This window comes from Mauremys mutica, chromosome 12 (genome assembly GCF_020497125.1).
Source record: "Mauremys mutica isolate MM-2020 ecotype Southern chromosome 12, ASM2049712v1, whole genome shotgun sequence".
NCBI classification, from domain to species: Eukaryota; Metazoa; Chordata; order Testudines; family Geoemydidae; genus Mauremys; species Mauremys mutica.
The window spans coordinates 70,706,609-70,726,008 of record NC_059083.1 but is presented as its reverse complement, the minus strand read 5'-3'; the positions used below and the strand labels follow the sequence as shown (position 1 = coordinate 70,726,008).

Genomic DNA, 19,400 nt, shown 5'->3' with positions numbered 1-19,400 from the left:
CGACGCATGGCAATGAAGTCACTGCAAGGGGTACAGGAGCAGGTGGCCTGGGTTCTGTTTCTGGACTGACTTGTGGCTGTGGCCTTGGATATGTCACTTGACATTGAGCTAATCAGAAGGTGAATAAAAAGAGCCTAAAGCTTTATTAATTATTATTTATTATTATTATTTACATCTCATGATTTCGTTTTGGGGGGAGGGGAGCTGACTTCTGACCACTTGCTCGGGCTTGGCACCACAGCCAAAGGCTGGGAGCCGCCGGCTGACCGCGATGCCCCCCCCCCCCCCCCCCGAGGGCTGACTGAGCCTCAGCCCCCGCCCGGGCGTGGAGCCACCGTGTTCCACCCCACAGCCAGGCCCGAGGCGCTGGGCTGGGCCGGGCGCGGAACGGAAGGGCCGGGCGCGGGGTGCCACTGAGAATAGGGCCCCTCGCCGGAGCGCTCCGGAGCGGCTGCCGGGCGGGCAGTGCCATCCCGGGGGGCGGGAAGGGCTCGGGGGCCGGGAGAGCGATGAGCGGCCCCCGGGAGGAGCGGGAGCGGCACGAGAGGCTGCGGGAAGCGGCCGCTCTGGGGGACCTGGAGGAGGTTCGGCGCCTGCTGCAGAGCGGGGCGGACGTCAACTCCCCCAATGAGGTCAACGGCTGGTAAGTGCCCCCCCCCCCCGCTGCTCTGGCATCCTCCGCTCCCCCCCCACTGCTACAACCTCCTGCGTGTCCCCCCCCCGCTGCTCTGGCATCCTCCGCTCCCCCCCCACTGCTACAACCTCCTGCGTGTCCCCCCCCCGCTGCTCTGGCATCCTCCGCCCCCTCCCCGAAGTTACAACCTCCTGCGTGCCCCCCCCCACTGCTATAACCTCCTGCGTGCCCCCCCCTCCACTGCTACAACCTCCTGCGTGTCCCCCCCCCCCGCTGCTCTGGCATCCTCCGCCCCCTCCCCGAAGTTACAACCTCCTGCGTGCCCCCCCCTCCACTGCTACAACCTCCTGCGTGTCCCCCCCCCGCTGCTCTGGCATCCTCCGCCCCCCCCCCGCAGTTACAACCTCCTGCGTCCCCCCCCCCGAAGTTACAACCTCCAGCGTGCCCCCCTCCGCTGCTCAGGTTTCCTTCGCCCCTCCCCGCTGCTCCAACCTCCTGTGCCGCTTCCTTCCCCCCAGCTGGGCTAACTCAGCCGGTCACCCCCCGCCAGGTTTCTGCTGGGAGAGCTGGGGCTGTGTGAGAGCAGGGACTGGCAGGCCGAGGGCTGGTGTGTGCTGTGTGTGTGTGTGTGGAGCCCCCATCCCTGTTGGTATGAGAGGAGGAGTTTGTGCTGGTGCCCTTGTTCTAAGTCTCTCTGACCCGCCCTGCTCTCCTGCTCCAGAAGTGGCTGCATAACTCTTGCTAACGTTTGTACAGTGCCTTGGCATCACTGGGGATGAAAGGCTCAGCGCTGGGAGATCCTGGGAACCTCACGTCAGTGCTCTGTGCCTTGGTTTCCCCATCTGTAAAATGGGATAATTATATTGATCTTCTTTGTAGCGTGCTTTGAGACCTAGCCATGAAAAATGCTATCTAAGAGCTAAGCCTTATTATTAGCAAAAGTGTGAATTCATGTAGCCTGTAAGCTTGGCACCACGCTTTATTCACTGTGATTGTGTTAACGTGGTAGTGCCCTGATTTGTAGTGCCAGGGCTTGGCTTTTCTGTGTAGATGGGGCCAAACTGACTTATAGCATGTTACTGAACCATGGTAAAGCCCTTGGCCAACATTTTCAGGAGTTTAACCGTAACATGGGGTCCCAAAGTCCTTATTTAGGTGTCCAAGTCAGTAGCTGGATTTTTCAAAAGTGCTGAGCACCCTGCATCTCCCATTGACTTTGTTGAGAGCTGTTTGATGCACTGTAGTATTGAAAAAAAACTGACAGTTTTTAGTGGAGAAGGGCGTAAGAAGACTCAATAGTTGGGAACTGAAGTACAAATTTTTAACAGTGCAGGTGATTTACCACTGAAACAAACTACCAAGGGCAGTGGTAGATTCTCCATCTCTCGATGTCTTCAACTCTGGATGCCTTTCTGGAAGATTTGCTTTAATCAAACACATTGGACTCAGTACTTGGCTGAAATTGAATGGCCTGTGATACACAGGTCAGACTTGGTAATCTATAGTCCCTTCTGGCCTTAAAAATCTATGAATATATAATTGTATATGCCTAAATATGGACTTAGGTGTAACTTTAGGCCCTTGTTTTTGAAGATTTTAGTCCAAGTCTTTACAGGGATCTACTAAGTCTATTGTTCTCTTTAATTTCTATTACACTGTATATTGTGTAACAGTTAACATTGCTCAAGTACAGGGATCCCCAACACTATGTTTTATTAATAGCATGAAGCAGGGTTATTGTTTTTGTTTGTTTAGCACGGTCAGTGTACTCAGTGTACACCAACTGATCAAGGTAAAGGAAGTCCCTCCCCCAAGGAATTTACAACTGAATCATGTTCAGTTTAAATGTGGAAGCGACTCTGGTGTTTCCCAAGTTACGCTTGTTCTATGTGCAACCTCAGGCAAATGGATTATTGTTGGCACATAATGGTTTAGAACTCTGGATTTTGTGTTCAGGGTATATAATTCATTGGAACTACAACGTCACCAATATATTTTCTTTACACACAGGACTTGTTTGCACTGGGCATGCAAACGGAATCATGCTGAAGTAGTCTCTTGCCTGATTGATGCTGGTGCTGATAAGGAGATTCTCACAGCTAAAGGAGAACTGGCAGCCCAGTTAACGTCAAAGAAAGAAATCAGGAAGATTATGGGAGGTACAACTTACATATTTTAACATTTATTCTAAAATAGTTGATCTTAGTATTTACTGGTTTTCCCTAGTTCCATAGACTGACAGCATTTCTGTTATAAAGACAGGGTCCAGTCCTGTCCTTAAGTTCCACTAGTAATGCTTACTCATACAAGTAGTTCCATTGACTTCAGTGGCACAATTTGTGCAAGGAAGGGTTGCAGGTTTTTCTAGGGTTTATATCTTGGCTGTGAACATGTTTTGTGCCAAGATGAAACTTGTGTTAGATGAATTTTTGTGGCAGTGAATTTTATGAGTTTACTTTTTTACTCTCTTTCAAAAAAGTTTTGCTCTTCCAATTCAGGTTTTAAAAAATTTTTTAGATGTAGTGTGCCTTTCTATAACTGGTAATCCCTTATCTATCTATATGAGTTTAAAAGATTATACCCCATGTAGGTAAATACGTTAAGGTCTTTGATCTTCCATATGTACCTAGTGCCTTGTAGATATTTGTAAATGTATTCTAATATGTTGTAAGAAATTGTTGGAATCAGGACTGCTGAATTTTACTCCTGCTTCTGATACTGATTTACTCTGGGTAAGTTACTTTGGCCTCAGTCATGCTCCTGTGGAAATCAGTATAAACATAAGTGCAAGAATATTTTATGTCAAGCAAAGCTGACTGAGACACAGCAGGTCGATATGGACTTTGCTGTGGAGAGGAGACAGAGAATAAGAGGGTGTATACCATTTGATTTGCATGACACATTCAGGTTTAAAGGTGATGTATTTCCTCATATGATCTTCAAATTTGTTTAGTGTGGTTATTTCACTAGTAGATAAACCTGTTTTACTCTTTTAATATGATACTATAAACTGATGGTTGCCAACTGCAATTCAAAAACTCCCTTCTTGCTAGGAAAGTGCTTTTTAAGGCTTGTCTACATGGGGAAATTTACTACAATAATTATACCATTGTAGTGAAAGTGACATAAGATAAACTGGAAAAAGGTACTCCTATTCTGGAATAAAAAGTGTGTGCACCTATGGAATTATACTGGTATAATTATTGCAATATAATTATACTGGTATAACTATATCAGTAAATGTCCCTGTGTAGATAAGCCCTTCGAGTCCTCTTTTTAGCTACAGAACTCAGAATGAAACTGCTTCTCCAGCTCTCATGGAAATGTTTCCATTGACTTAAATGGAGTTGAATCAAGCCTCAAGCCAAAGGCTTTTATATATAAGCACAAATAGATCTGGTCAAGCTGAACCAAAAGTCTTACAGGGCCATTGTATACAGAAGCAACTGCTACATTTTAGGAGTGATGGCTTCTGAGAATTTCATAGCTGAGTTATGAGTTCCTGGCAGTAAAACTTAACCTTCTCCATACACATAACAAAACACGTTGGTATATTTAAAAAGCTTATCCCCTACACGTACCGAGAAGCAAGCCCCAAATTAGATACATGACACTCTTAGAAATGGTGCAGATATGTCTGATTGAGTCGTGTTTCCGTACCATAGAAATTTCACCTTTTGTAACTTTCAGTGGGCATGCTTGTATATGTTAATGATATTTGTATGGGGAATGGGCCTCTTAAATTAAGGCTGATAACTTTGACAATCCATGAAGAGTGTGCAATAGCTGCATGACTGCTGTGTAAATGCATGTGTAGCTAAGTACAGGCTGCCATTACTATTTTCACAGTCATTTGTGTGATTGGTATAATCTTTGAAAACTGGTTTTTCCTTCTTCTGGGCAAAAATTTGCAGCTATTACACACACAGTAGGACAACAGGACTTGGGTTTTGACTTTAGAAGGTTTAGGCTGACATGTCCAAGGGAAATGAACTCACACATAATTCCTGCCTGGTATGTTTGTCTGGTCACTAATCATTCATGCCCAGATTTTTAAAGGCATTTAGGTGTCTAGCTCCCATTGATTTCAAAGGGAGTTAGGTACCTAAATATCTATAAAACCTGGGCCTCACTTACCAGGTTTGGGATATGTGTCACTTTCACCCTCCTAAACAAATTTAGTTGTGCATCCCCAGGAAAACTGAGAGCATCTTGTTTGGGCTTCCATGGCATTGTTACTGTTAATGGGCTTACTCTTGCTGTTCTTATTCAAGCCAAATTTGTTGCAATAGTTTGGTGAATGTGAGGACTGCGAGTTTGGACCCAACTAAGTGAGAAAAACATTCCACTTCCTTTACTGGCATCTATGAAAACCAATTATTTTAAATAATGTCTTTTAAAAAAAAAAATCACATCAAAACTACTTCTCAATCTGATCGTTTCAGAGATGGTGAACTGTCATTGCTGTATTTAAAGGCATCACTTGTATCTACTTTTGATGGTTTAATTATTTTTCTTTGGCTTTTTTTTTTGTTTGCTTCCAGCCAGTTTGTACAAAAATTTCTTTTCCTCTTGATTTTTATTCTTTAATTTCACACTCCCAGCATTTTGCCATGCTTCCAAGTGCCCATAGGCTCAAGCTACATGGGGAGGGACAGCTCAGTGGTTTGAGCATTGGCCTGCTAAACCCAGGGTTGTGAGTTCAATCCTTGAGGGGGCCACTTAGGGATCTGGGGCAAAATCAGTACTTGGCCCTGCTAGTGAAGACAGGGGGCTGCTGCACTCAATGACCTTTCAGGGTCCCTTCTAGTTCTATGAGATAGGTGTATTTCCATATAGTATTATTATATTTAAGCTACATTGGTGCAATTCTTGTGATTTTGTGCAAGATGATGTAATTTTGTGAGACAGTAGGAAAAATCTAATTTTATATTTGAATTGGGGAAGATGGTAATATTTAAGTAACAAGTTTTTTTTGTTTTTTTCTCTCTCTCTCCCCCTGAAGTGGAAGAAAATGAATTTCAAGAAGTGGAAGACTTAAACTTGCCAATTGTTGCAAACTACTTGGCCAATCCACCCTTCCCTTATGTTTACACTAAAGAAAACAGCAGCATTCCATCCATCTCAACAGCATCCCAGAATGAAAGCACGTCCGTCTCTTCTGTTTCTCCGTGTGAAACTAGTCCTTGTTCATCAGCAACTCAGGCCAAAAGCATTTGCACACCCACGTCATCACACAGTGAAGATGGTTTTCCTGTGGCACACTCTAAGGAAGGCCAGCCCACCCCATCAGCAGACATGGTGCCAGAATATCCAAAACCTAGAGTCCAGAATGGCTCCATTTGTCAGCCATCCATGTCTCATAATAGAGGCCTCTTTTCTCCAGTAGCATCTAAACAGCCTGTTCCTCAGCAACAGAATGGCTCTCATACTGGGGCTGCACCGACATTTCAGCCACTTTTCTTCACCGGAACTTTTCCATATAATATGCAAGGTAACAAAGTGTAATTTTCCAAGATCATGTATCTTGCTACCACACTACTGATCCCTGTTTGCATCACGAGTCGGGAACTGAAGTGAGGGTGTATTTCATGCTGATCTCAATCTGTCTCTTTCCATCCTCTTGGAGGAGAGGTGGAAATGTCAAAGGGACAGTATGGTGGCAGAGAGCGCGATCTATTCCCTTTCTTATTTCAAATGCTGTCCCCACCCTGCTAACTAGATTAAGTGTGGTATTATTTATACAGTACTATAAATGTGTTACAGACAATTACAACTGCTTTTCCTCTGCTGGAGAGATTCCAGTCTAAAACCCAAACAATATAAAAATCATAAACCCTGCCAAATATGATACAAGGTTTAATAACTCTCTTGTAAACCAATACAACTTGTAATTTAGGCTTGTCTATAGAGGGAGTTATTCTGGAATAGCTGGAATAAGAGTTAATCCACTTCAAATTCACACCCTGCTTTATTCCAGATTATTCTGTGTGTAGACAAGCCCTTAGTAAAAAAACTTAACTTATTTTTCTGAGGTTCCTTTACATCTCCTAATGCTTTTTTCAAATGAATTTCATTGCTGTTGAAACAAAACCCTTCATTAGTCATACTGGGTCTACTCTGTTACACTGATGTGAACCCAGAAAACCTTTCTTAAAGTCAGTGGAATTATTCGCAATTTACTCTAGTGTAACTGACCAGAATGTGGATAATTACATGCATTCTGTTTGCTCTCACAAGTGGAACAGATTTGATATGTCATTATAACATTATTATGAAGCTGTGCTGCTGTTTGTGTTTAGTGAGAAAAATCTGTTTTAATTCCCATTTCAGCCATAAACTGAATTGTTAAGAACCCCCAGAATAGAAATTGTATTCCAAGACAGTCATCTTGTCCTGTCTGGATGTGAGGCTTGGCAGGGGGTCTGGGTATGGGAGGTCCAGATGCATAGGGGTTGGGTGGATGGGGGAGCAGCTCCCCTTACAGTGCCCCCCTTCCCCCACAGTTGAGGAGCAATGGGGGCAGGAGGATGCTGAGCTTCCCGCACCTGGGGGAGGTTTCTGGGGGTGGGTCTGACACAGCCCCAGACACTTCTTGAAAGGGAACTGGAAGTCCTGTCCTCTCCTCCCTCCAGCTCAGCCAGGACTAGCAGCTGATCCCGGCTCCGGGTAGGAGCCACTGGCTGGGGTGTCCCCAGTCCCATGGTGATTCACCTGTGCTGGCTGCTCTGGGTGCCTGAAACAATGTACCTTCTCCTCTAGGGAGTGGTGTGTGACTACTCTTGCAGCTTCCCTGTCAGAAAGTCATTTTTCTGCTGGAAAGCAAAATAATCTGGGGGGGGGACATGAATTCTGTATATGCGCAGTGGCGCAGAATTCCCCATGGCGTATACAGTAGTATCTGTGCTATCATGAGCACTAAATTCAAGGGGGAGAAGAGGAATTCATTCTGATAGAGGCTTTAGAATATTGCATTTTTTTTTAAATATGCCCATATCATTTTAAGGTTTCCTCTGTAGTTTTGAGTTGTTTCCTTCATTGTGGATATGAGCTACTGGACTTTCTATGAGTATCTCAGGTTTAAATCCTTGTAAGAGTGATTCTGGTGTTATGCTAAAAAAATCTGAGTTTAAATAATAAAATGTAAATTCTCCCTCAGTTTCAGTCTATTATACTGATTATTTTAATTTGTAAGATTATATCAGACCTCCCATACCATTTTTTTTTTTTTTTTTTTTACTAGAACTGGTGCTTAAGGTAAGAATTCAGAACCTTAGGGAAAATGACTTCATTGAGATTGAATTAGACAGACAAGAACTGACCTATCAGGATCTACTCAGAGTCAGTTGCTGTGAATTGGGTGTTAATCAAGAGCAAGTGGAGAAGATTAGAAAGTTACCAAATACGTTGGTAAGAAAGGTAAGAGGAACTTCCATATTTAATTGCTAATTGGATATTATTCATTTTATTTCTCTGTTATCTTGGATTCTGGAGTACAAAGATCAGCTACTGACTTTAGACTCCAAAGAACTGCACTGTGTTCATGAACTGACTGCCACGTTTTGTTACGTATTTAGGCCCAAAAGAAGATTTCATAGGAGGGAAATAATGCAATTTCATCATGATCTAGTAAAAAAGTATTTATTTTTATCAATTTGAATGTTTATCTCTTGAGCATGTCATTAGTATGTGGAAATGGAAGTATCTTTTTGTGTGTGTGTGTCGGGGGGGAGAATGCCCTACCTCAGCTTTTGTTGCAAATAATGTATAAGTGTACCCCATCAGCAATGTAAACATTCCTTTGTGTTCAGACAACACAGCTCTCATGGTTCTGTGTCTGAAATCAACTGGCCTTGTCTGCATGATTTTCAGTTAATCTGACACATGCACTGACTTCCTGAGTAATGTTCTGGTCAGATCCTTTCACTGCGTAATTCACTAAGTACAAATAGTGGGTACCTGAAGAATGGAAAAGTCATCTTAACGATATTGAAAGATTTCATCATAGAGCAAAACAAATAGTGACACATCTGCTAACTAGAAAAAATAGTACTTATGTACCTTGTTGGATAGAATTGTACCTGGCAGTTGTTTAATCCTTGCTTTCACAGGCCTGACCTTGTTTAGACACATTAATGGTAAATATATTTATAGACATTTGCTTTTTTTGTTTTCATCCTTTTAAGGACAAAGATGTTGCAAGACTTCAGGATTTTCAAGAACTGGAGCTAGTTCTAATGAAAAGTGACAACTCTCCTTTTAGAAATGCTGCATCAACACTGACGGAGAGGTCTTGCTACAATAGTAAAGCATCAAAGCTGACTTACTGAACTTTCTAGAATGTGAGAATTATATGCTGCTGTCTTCTGAAGCAGTGGATTAATTGTGTGTGAAACCTTAAGTTATTGTTAGGGTTAATATTTTAACTAGTAATAGTATATCTTTGATATTTAATATCCCTTTCCATTTTTTTAACTTTATATTGTATTCAGATAAAGGGTACCTCATTTGTCTATTAAGCAGACATGCATCAGATACAAGTCAATGAAGTTTATTGGTTGAACTTGGCATAAGACGACAGCTGGTCAACTGTTGGCATGAAAAGTAAAGACTTCTAGAAAAATCAGGCACAGTTAGATATCTATTTTTTTTGCATAAATTATAAATTTGGGCTTCTCTGGCTTGTGGCCCCCTTGAAAATGTAAATACTGCCCTTATTTCTCAGACTCCTCAAGGTGCAGTCTCTCTTTGCTGTCACCAAAACTTTTAAGTGAACCAATGAAGGATGTAAGGGTTTGTATTAGAGAGTTTTCAAGAATTTGGTTTTGTACTGCTTTCTCCTTCCTCAAACTATTCAATCTATGAACAGTCTCACATCCATGTTTGGGAATGGAGTTTAGCTGTCTGATTACTGTACACAGTACCTGGCTCACTGAGTCTCTTACAACTGCCCTAAGTGTGGGAATAAATATTAATTCCTAACATCAAATACTTTCTGGGGCGCTATCAAAACTGCAAGAAATCTGAACATATATGGGCCTGGAAAATCCATAAAGATGAAGGCAGAATTACTGCTCCACACAAAAGGAAAAAAGGACAGAAGGCCCTAAGTGCGAAGTAGCATGTCATGCTGTCTTCTAGAGCAGTGGTACTTCCTGCTCCAAACAGTCCACAGAACACCCATTATAACAACCACACAGGGACAGCTTGCTAAAATCAGATTCCCAGATGTCAAACTGCCATTGATGTTTATTAAACCCCTTCATTTCTCTTTTCCAAACTAATAGGTGACCCAACTGAACAAAATGGGATAACTTTTAATATTTTGTTCTTAAAATACTGATTTTTTTTTAGAAGTAAATCTTAGCTGCACTGTTGAACAATTGTATTAGATCATCAAAGCAAATGAAAGTTACATATGTGGTTGTGCTTAAAAGGACTGTATATTTACATTATTTTTGTGGGTGTCAATTGCTTTTAAAAACCTATATACTTCTAAAAGAATTCATTCCCTAACACTTGTCCACTTGGCAAGCATTAATTACTCCCTATGATTCTAGTAATGCTTTAATGATTTTTTAAAAATCTCTTCTAGAAACTAGCCTCATTGATGCTAACAGTTCAGGGAATCTGGGTTAAATTCAGCGTCCTGTGCACTAGGAGCACAATACTAGAAAATATTTGTTGTTGAGAAGTGGAAGTATTAACTCCAGAGGAGACAGTCTGCTCTGCTTAGCCAAACCCAGTTAAGGGAACATGTGAATGGAAATAGAGGCATCATCAGAAGCAATTAACGTATGCACTTGGAGCTGTTTTTAAATTGATTCTGTATGACACATTCTTCCCACCACTGTTGCATTATGTTCCATGAGCTGGTGTCACTTAAAGCCTGTCAAAAGCTTCAGTCAGTTGAGTAATCCAAATAGCTTAATGTTGCTGGATGCTTTATGAACTATGTTAAAAACTTGAATCTAAGCCTAGTTGAGCTCTTAATTTTTCAGAGCTTATCCTGGGCAGTGTTAATTTAAAACGTATCACATTTGCTATCAAATACTATATTTTCAAGTTGTTTTTTCTCCCAAGGAGCCTGGGCTTACTTTTGTTGCTGGAAGTACTTATCTCCAGCAGTTCTCAAAACATTCGGCTACCCTGAGACTGATGAAGGCCAGGCTGATGTGCAGAAAAACTAGAAATGGCAATTCCAGATTGAGTAGGAAATCTGATCTTTCTTATGACTTAAACAAAAACACTTCCTACCAGTGTCTTTCAATTAAAAACGTAACCTAATTTATGAGATCTACTATTGAGTCCATCTCCAACTCTATTTCTTTATTAAGCTATACTAGAGCAGCTGCCTTTTAAATAGCTTCTTCCTGCACTATTACCCCAAGAAGAACTTAATACAACAGTAGGGATTATTTTTTATGTGGCTTGCAGTGTATAATATTGGAAATGATTTAGTGTAATACACTGCATAGGGGATAGCTTCCCCTTGCAGTAGCTGCTGCTCTTTTTGACCAATATGTTTTCACATGCTGTACAACTGATGGCACATATTGGTTTATTAAGTAGACATTTCTGAATTTGACTAGACAATAATAGAACGTGGCAAATTGTTTTGCAACATGACAGATAAAATCCAAAATATAAAGATGTTAAAGTTACTAGCACTTTCCTTTTGATCACTGAGATGTTGTTTAATTGGTTTAAAATTGATTACTGCATTCTAGGTCCTTTCCCTATTCCAACTAACACTCCACCAATGAAAGCCTCCAGCGATATGCATCTGTGGTCTAATCCTTCTGTCATCTAATCCACTCTGCCAGTACTCTCCCCTGTTCTGTCCATACAGTGGCTGGACAAGTGCATAAGGGCTGATTCAACTTCTACTCACCTGAAGGCCCCTATTGACATCAGTACTTAGTCAAACCTGATTCTCCCTGTGGTGGGGATTTGGCCTACATACTTGCCACTGTAGTGCAGGGGTTATTTCAAAGTGAATGCTAAACTGTTTGGAAAAAACAGTAGCTATGTAGCTCAAAATTAAGAGTATTCACAGCTAGTTTTGCAGATCCTCTGGTTTAATGCATGTAGGACATTGTCACTTTTACATAAACAATGTAACAGAATTGTCCAGTAACTAATGGAAGCGATTCTATTTCAATAAGCTTTATTTCCTCTAATTCACAACAACTGTTAACTTGATATGCAACACAACCTTTGCTAAAGAACTACTGACTGTAAAAATATAGTGCTGGTAACAGCAAATCTATGCATTCAGAGAAATATTTTTGTATGTTTTATGAAGTTTGATAAAATTTAAAGCACACTATGTTAATGGTGAATTTATTTCTGTTCATAGAATAATAAAGATGTCAGTGGGAAAAGAGTTTAAACTTCTTCCAGGGACTTTTTTTTTGGCATTACCAACTTGTATTGAAATGACCGGGCTACTTTTAAAGCTTGCAGATTTCTTTTACATTTGTTTCAAAAGTCAATTAATAATGAATATTTAACACCAACCATGTAAGGTCAAGTGTGAGAGCAGCTGAGGAAAGAGGCTTGAGGTGGTTTCCAACTCTCTGCATCTTGTCTTCAGTATATTGTATCAGCTAGTCAAACAAACAGCCGCTGAGCTTAATGCTGGCAGAGCTTTGTCACTTTCTATAAGGGTGGATTTGTGCCCAATTTTAAAAATGCAGATTGCTAAACAAGTGCCATTTGCCTTTGTAAAAGAACACAATGCTAATGTAGAAAGAGGGTTAGGAATGGTAAATAAGTTACTAGAAGACGTGCCAGGATTAAAAAGGCTTTACATAGCTCAACTCAGCCTAAGAATAGCCATGCTGCGTCAGACCAATGGTTGCAGTAGCCTGATGGCCAAAAGTGGCCAACGCCAGGTGCATCAAAGAGAATGCCCAGAACAGGCACTGTGTGAGCTAGCTTCTGGCAATCAGAGGCTAGGAACAGCCAGAGCAGGGGTGTTGCATGCGTGACCATCTTAGCTCATAGCCATTGCTGGCCCTATGTGCCATGAACATACCTGGTTCTTTTTGGCCTTCACACCATGTTCCGCTGTGCGAAGATGTACTTCCTTTTAAACCTTCTGCCTATTAATTTCATTGGGTGACACACATCCTGCATCCTGGGTCTTGTGTTAGGTGAAGGGCTAAATAACACTTTCTCCACACTGGTCTGGATTTTGTAGACCTTTGTCCCAGTCTTTCTAATCTCTCCTCATAGGGAAGCTGTGCCATACCTTAATCATTTTTGTTTCCCTTCGCTCTCTCTCTTTTCTAATTCCACGTATATTTTTTGCGATGGGGACAACCAAAAGTGCACGCAGTATTCAGGGTGTGGGCCAGGGGTCTCAAACTCAAATGACCATGAGGGCTAGTTCATGGGTCCGAGGGCTGCATCTCTCTCTCTCTCTCAACCCTCTGCCCCCCCCCATGAGGCTCAGGGCAGGCAGGTGGGGTGCCGCATGCAGCAGGGGGGTTAAGGTGCAGGCAGGGGATTAGGGTGCAGAAGGGGTGTGGGAAGCAGCATAGGGGCTCAGGGCAGGGAGCGGGGATGCAGGTAGGGTGACCAGACGTCCTGATTTTATCGGGACTGTCCCGATAGTTGCGTGTTTGTCCTGCGCCCTGACCCATGTGCGGTTGGGACACTGGACAAACAAGCAATTTTTGCCCTCCCCGAGGGACTGTCGCGCCACCCCCCCCCCCTTCCCCTAGTGGATCCCTCCTCAAATCCCCACCCTGGCCCCCGCCTCTTCCCCAAGCACGTGTGATTCCGCCTCCCGCCCCGGCTCGCAGCTGTCATGGCGGCGCAAGCCTGCGGGGCGGGGGGGAGGAGGTGGGCGGCCTCCAGTTCCTGGAGCTGGTGGTGAGGACGAGCCCCGGCACCGGGCGGGCGAGGGGGCCTGGCCAGGGGCACGGCTCCCCCAGGAGGGCTCAGCTGAGGAGCCAGGACGAAGGAGCAGGACTCGGCGGCCGGCGAGACATGCTGAAGCGGGGAGGGGTAGCGGTAGCCGGGGCGGGAGGCGGAATGCCGCTCAGCTGAGGAGCCGGGGGGCGAGGGGGGACTCAGCTTCTTACCTGGCCTGCGGCGGGACATGCTGGCGCCGCGCGGGGACGCTACACAGCCCCCCCAAGCTGACAAACGTTACATGGCCCACTCGCGCGGCCCCAAGTCGCTCTCCTGCGCCGCTGCCGGGCTCCGGAGCCCCGCACCTCTCCTGCTCGGCTGCGCTACAGGCGCGGCTCCTTTCCGCCCCGGGATGGCGGGACGCGCCACATGGGGAGGGCGGAAAGGGAGCGCGGCCTGCTAATTTCCACGGCCCCTGCGAAATGGCTCCCCCCCCCCGGTTATTTCATTTCTATGCTCTGGTCACCCTAGGTGCAGCAGGGCTCCGGGGTGGCAGCAGCCCATGGGGGCCAGGGCAGGCTGCCGGCCCAGCAAGTAGCTGGAACCATGTCCCTGCGGACGCTGGGGGAGGGGAGAGGCAGGGCTCTGCTTGCCGCACCTCCAGGTACCTCCTCCTGTGGTAGAGCAGTACCTGGGAGCCAGGGCAATACACAGACCCAGCCCTCTGCCCCCCCGCCGCCTGCAGGGGCGTGATACCAGCCGCTTCAGGGAGCAGCGCAGGGCTCAAGGGAGACACTCCTGCCCCTGTATTGCCCACCCCTGGCCTGGAGGCAGGCGTGGGCTGTTGGCAGGCTGCAGGAAATAGCCCCATGGGCTGCATGCCTCCCGCATATTTGAGCCTCCTGGTGTGGGCATACCGTTAACTTTTAGAGTGGCATTATGCTATTGTCTTATTTAGCCTTTTCCTAATGGTTCCTAAAATTTAGCTTTGTTGACTGCTGCTGCACCTTGCACAGATGTTTTCAGAGAACTAGCCCCAATGACTCCACAATCTTTTTAAGCAGTAAGAGCTAAACTAGATCCCATCATTTCATATGTACAGGTGGGATTATGTTTTCCACAGTGCATTACTTAACCTGGAATTTCACCAGCCATGTTGTTGCATCATCACTCAGTTTTGTGAGACTCCTTTGTAATTTTTCAAGCTGCTTTGGTCTTAAGTAATTTTGTATCTACACCTTCTGTCATCTCTCTGTTTTCCAGCTCATTTGAGCACCTCAGCTCCCAGTAGTCCAGGGTCACTACTCTCCATTCTGAAAACTGACCATTTTTTCCTACGCTTTGTTTGCTGTCTTTTACTGATCCATGAGCACACCCCTCTTATCCCATGACTGCTTACTTGGCTTAAGAGCTTTTGGTGCCCAGGGCCAGGCTGCAGCCCGCATGATTCCCACTCCCCCAGCCACAGTGATGCTGGAAGAGGAATGACATCACTTCCTGGCCAGTCGTAGCCCATCAAAGCCACAGCACCCTCTCGCACAGCAGGGGGAAGTGGGTTACACGTTTAGGTGGGGCTGGACACGCATCCCAAACACATAGCTCCTACAGGTAACTCTAGGCTTACCCTACCTCCCTATTTCCCCAGACCTGTTCAGCTCTTTGGAAACCTCCCCAACAGTGATTTGAGAACCAAAAAGCTCGACGCGTCCAGGAAAATACGGACATATGGTAACCCTAGTTAACCTGCCTTTTCTTAACTAGTGTTTTAGAAGATATTAGACCAAGGATGGCAAACCTGTGGCTCTGGAGCCACATGCGGCTCTTCAGAAGTTAATCTGTGGCTCCTTGTAGCTCCAGCCCCAGAGCCAGTGCCTGTACAGGAACCAACTTTCCAATGTGCTGGGAGGTGCTCACTGCTAAACCCCTGGCTCTGCCACCAGTCCTGCCCTCACTCCACCCCTTGCCATGCCCTCCTCTGAGCCTGCTGTGCCCTTGCTCTCCCCTCCCCCGAGCCTTCTGCATGCCACACAACAGCTGACTGGGACATTCGCGGAGGGAGGGTAACACTGGGAAGCAGGGGGAGCTGCTGACCTATTTCTGTGGCTCTTTGGCAATATACATTGGTAAATACTGTTTCCTTCTCAGGCTCAAGATGGCCACTCCCTATCTTAGATCAAGTTAGCTAGCTCAATTTAATTTTAAATCTTACGCAAGACAAGGCGTAAGCTCATCTAGGGGCTGAAGTTCCACTGCCTTGCCTCCAAACCTTGTTTAATCATTTATAAAACGTGTAAAGTGCAAAATACTACTACACCTCTACCTTGATATAATGCTGTCCTTGGGAGCCAAAAAACCTTACTGCATTATAGGTGAAACCATGTTATATTGAACTTGCTTTGATCCACCAGAGTGCGCAACCCCGTGCCCCCGGAGCACTGCTTTACAATGTTATATGCAAATTCGTGTTGTATCAGATGGCATTATATTGAGGTAGTGGTGTATTTAACAGTGAGGTCACACGCACTGAATGAGCAGGATAGATTGGAGCATCATCTCTACAGTTTCAACTACAGTGACCAATACCTACAGATCACCTATCTGAACAACATTTTCAACTTGAACAAGATCTCCAATTTCTAAGGACTGAGAAAGTCCATTTGATATTAAGATAGATAATTAAAGTTTAAATGTCTCTAATTATCACTCCCCCAAACTATTAAATTGTGCGCGCGCGCAACTCCATATAGCACTCAAAAGTGTGAGATTCTTTCCTGCCTTTTGAAACAATGTTTACTATAGAAGACACTTATCTGTATGCAGAAGGGCAAATATCAGTATGAAGAGACACTGCTTTAGTAAGATTTGAGCCACAAAATGCAGTGTACAAATCACATGCAATCAGAATTCCATTGTTTACTATTTCATCAAAAAAAATATCATTTTTGTGAATTCTCCATTTTCAAGATGAGATGGAATATGCTTTAAAAGGTATGAAGTCATCTGAAACTGCTGAAAGGAAAAGGCACCATATTAACTTCTCTCAAGCCACAGGTTTTAATAAAAACATTTATCATTCCTTCGTAAATCGGTGTTTAAGTCCAGGATACAAACAACTAACATGAAGGAAAAGTCTGATATGGCCACAGCCACCATATTACCTTCTTGTCACTTCATTCTGAAGAGTGTAATGCAGCAAAATGTTTCCTTTAAACACATTTTCAAAAAGCACCCTCATTATTTAATCCGTTAAGCTACCCTTTAATACAATAAAAGTATCACAAAAAAACTGAGGGGAATGAAACGAACACGTTTACAATTGCTTTAATATACAAATTACATGCACTTGCTAATTATAACCACTCTCTAATGAAGTATTTTTAACTGCTAGTAGGATGCAACTCTGAAGTCAGTGTGGTGCCTTATACTAGAACAAACATCTGCACCAACATCTCTATTTGACACTGCTCTAAAAATTTAAAGAAATTCTAGGATTTAACTTACCCAAAACAGAATGAGAGAAAGACAGGTCCCAGCCCGAGTTCCTTATTGATCCTATTCCCTATCACCCAGTTTTGGTAAAATAAAACCTAGATTTGTGTTCTAATCTCCATTTTTTTTATTATGAAGGGCTGGCATTAAGACTTGGTGCATTAAGAGGAAAATTCAAAGACTTTCCAAAAATATTGGATATGAACCTTATTAGAAGGAGAACTGCAGCAGTATCTTTGTTCTGTGATTCTGTGTTTGACTGCTAAGAAAAATACACAGCAGCAAAAATCATGCCACTTGTGAAAATAATGTGGATCTGTTCAATAAAGGACCAGGAGTTTGATGAAGGTGATCAGCTCAGTTTTAAAACATGAGACTAATTGGAGGAATCAAAAGCAAACACCAACTGAATAAACTAAACAAAATCCATAAAAGCCAAATTAATGGACTAAACTTGAAGACATGAATAGATTTATTAGGAAAAAAAGTGTATTTAATACTAAATGTTTAATGACAGACAATCAAATTTGTAACAGAAATTCAAAGATACTTTATTTCCATTTCTGGTATATCAAGCAGCTAGATATATCCTAGTTGTAAAAATGGGATTCAATTTAGTTTAATTCACACAAATACTAAACATTTATTCTTGTGTTTCAAAGTCCAAGAATGAAATCTTGCAAATAAACACTGAGCAAGCCATGGGTTCATGTTATGTTTGTTTCTTATCTTAAAAAGTCTTAAAGAAAAAAAAATGATACAGGACTTATATTCTCAGTGGCATGTATGCTATTAACTCCTCCCTCTGCACTCTGGGAGGTAACAACAGTTCTGAATTAATTTTATAAAAAAAATTCTAACTGAACTTTATATTTTTCTATGCCACTACAGCTTTCTTTCACCTCATTTAAAGCAGTTCTTCATTGCAAGCTGTCTTCCGGATTCTTCGCAGATTCTTCATGTGGTAGTCCTATAATGCAAAATTTTGGGAAAGCAAACAATTAGACAACGTAAAGCAAGGTTAGTTTGCCATTTCTAAATATTGGCCCAGTTCTTAGCTGTCATCTTACTCTACTAAAACGTCAATATTGAAAATTAGGGGCTCCAGAGCAATAATGCAATCTTAATGGTTTAATGATCAACCCTTAAGTGTTTAAGAGTTCATAGCGCAAATACTGAAACTATACTAATAGTTTATATTGCAAGTAGCTAATTTATCAGCTGTCTTCTCCAATGTTAGGTCCTTATTTAGGAATACATCAAAAACCATTTCTGTACGCTTAAGTTAAGTCAAGAATGGAAAAACTTTTAAAGTTTTTTTAATACAATATATATATTTCCTAATGTTTAGTTTCTTCATAATGAGAATTGTCAGCATACATCCTTGCCATGTAATATTACAAAATTTAGGCATCAGCCTTTGTATTTACATTTGCCTTACAAGTCTGGAATCAGCCATTATACTGCTCTGTACTATGGCTGACTGCAAATTCTCCTACACAGTAGGAAATATTAAACACATACCTCTTAAAGACTTGAATTGCATTGAATGTAACAAGGCGATTATTATGTAGTATTTATTGCATTTAAAACTCTTAAAGATATCTAATTCTGGGCAGCACTGCATCCCTACACACAGTTGAAAGAAAATTCCATTCTGTTAACATCAGATTTATAGTTTTCACACAATATACAAAAAATCCTTTTCACTTTCTTGTAAATAAAAACACAACAGTAAGCTTAAAGATTACAGGCAACAGCATTCAAACATGGATGTGGGTAGAGAAAGGAGTACCTGGCATGAGTACCTGCTTAGTTTGACTGAATCCTTGATTTTTAATTTGGCTTTTCATGGGCCGCTCACAACACCAACGCTGTGTGAGGTATGGTAGTCAGCTGCAATAATTCATAAACCCTACACTTCCATCAATCCAATGCTACTGGCTCTCGAGTTACAGAACAAACTGCATTAGAATGCAAGGCAATAAAGCAAAAAAACTAGAAACATCCTTGACAAAGAAATACTAGCAGTTTATATAAAAACAAAGTAGTCCAACATGTGCCTCAGAAATATTAAGTATTAAAGCAAATGTTTCTGCTGATGTACCAACACAATATGGACTTAAATACAAAAACAGTTCAATTTTTTTAAAAAACGACAAAATCCCTAAAAATAAAAAAAAAAAGGATAATTAAATTTTCTATGGAGACTATATTACAAATATGTTCCAAAGAGGCACACTAATGGGGGCATGAGTCTGCTACAAAATAGCTGAGACAAAACAATGTACCTCAAAATGTTTTGCAGGACTACACTGTCTTTTCCTTCAGAAGGTGCTTTAGTATGTCTTCTTACTTGGCTTAGCTCCATCTTCATCTGTGCATACTTACGCTGCACTGTTAAACAGTA

General features: G+C 42.7%; 2 protein-coding genes across 5 annotated transcripts in view; one reads left to right on the top strand and one right to left on the bottom strand.

Annotated features, from left to right (window-relative positions):
• Positions 1-22: 22 nt before the first annotated feature.
• On the top strand, positions 23-12,086 carry LOC123346545 (ankyrin repeat domain-containing protein 40-like). Of its 2 annotated transcripts, none has more exons than XM_044984005.1 (5): positions 23-119; positions 2,645-2,793; positions 5,640-6,128; positions 7,878-8,053; positions 8,821-12,086. In XM_044984005.1, the coding sequence occupies exons 1-5, from the start codon at positions 91-93 to the stop codon at positions 8,962-8,964; spliced, it is 987 nt and encodes a 328-aa protein (XP_044839940.1). In that variant the 5' UTR covers positions 23-90; the 3' UTR covers positions 8,965-12,086. The 2 variants fall into 2 exon arrangements, with proteins under 2 accessions (XP_044839940.1, XP_044839939.1); XM_044984004.1 differs by lacking the exon at positions 23-119 and adding an exon at positions 488-643.
• Positions 12,087-16,806: 4,720 nt separating this feature from the next.
• The window catches only part of LUC7L3 (LUC7 like 3 pre-mRNA splicing factor), a 37,573-nt gene continuing 34,979 nt past the window's right edge, over positions 16,807-19,400 (bottom strand). Inside the window, exons 11-12 of one of the 3 annotated variants that reach the window (XM_044981952.1) lie at positions 19,282-19,387; positions 16,807-17,960 (exon numbers count right to left, since the gene is read on the bottom strand). In XM_044981952.1, coding sequence (XP_044837887.1) covers positions 17,948-17,960; positions 19,282-19,387 — 119 coding nt within the window. In that variant the 3' untranslated portion in view covers positions 16,807-17,947. Of the gene's footprint in view, positions 19,388-19,400 lie in introns of all 3 variants that reach the window. The other 2 variants (XM_044981951.1, XM_044981953.1) reach the window with 2 other exon arrangements.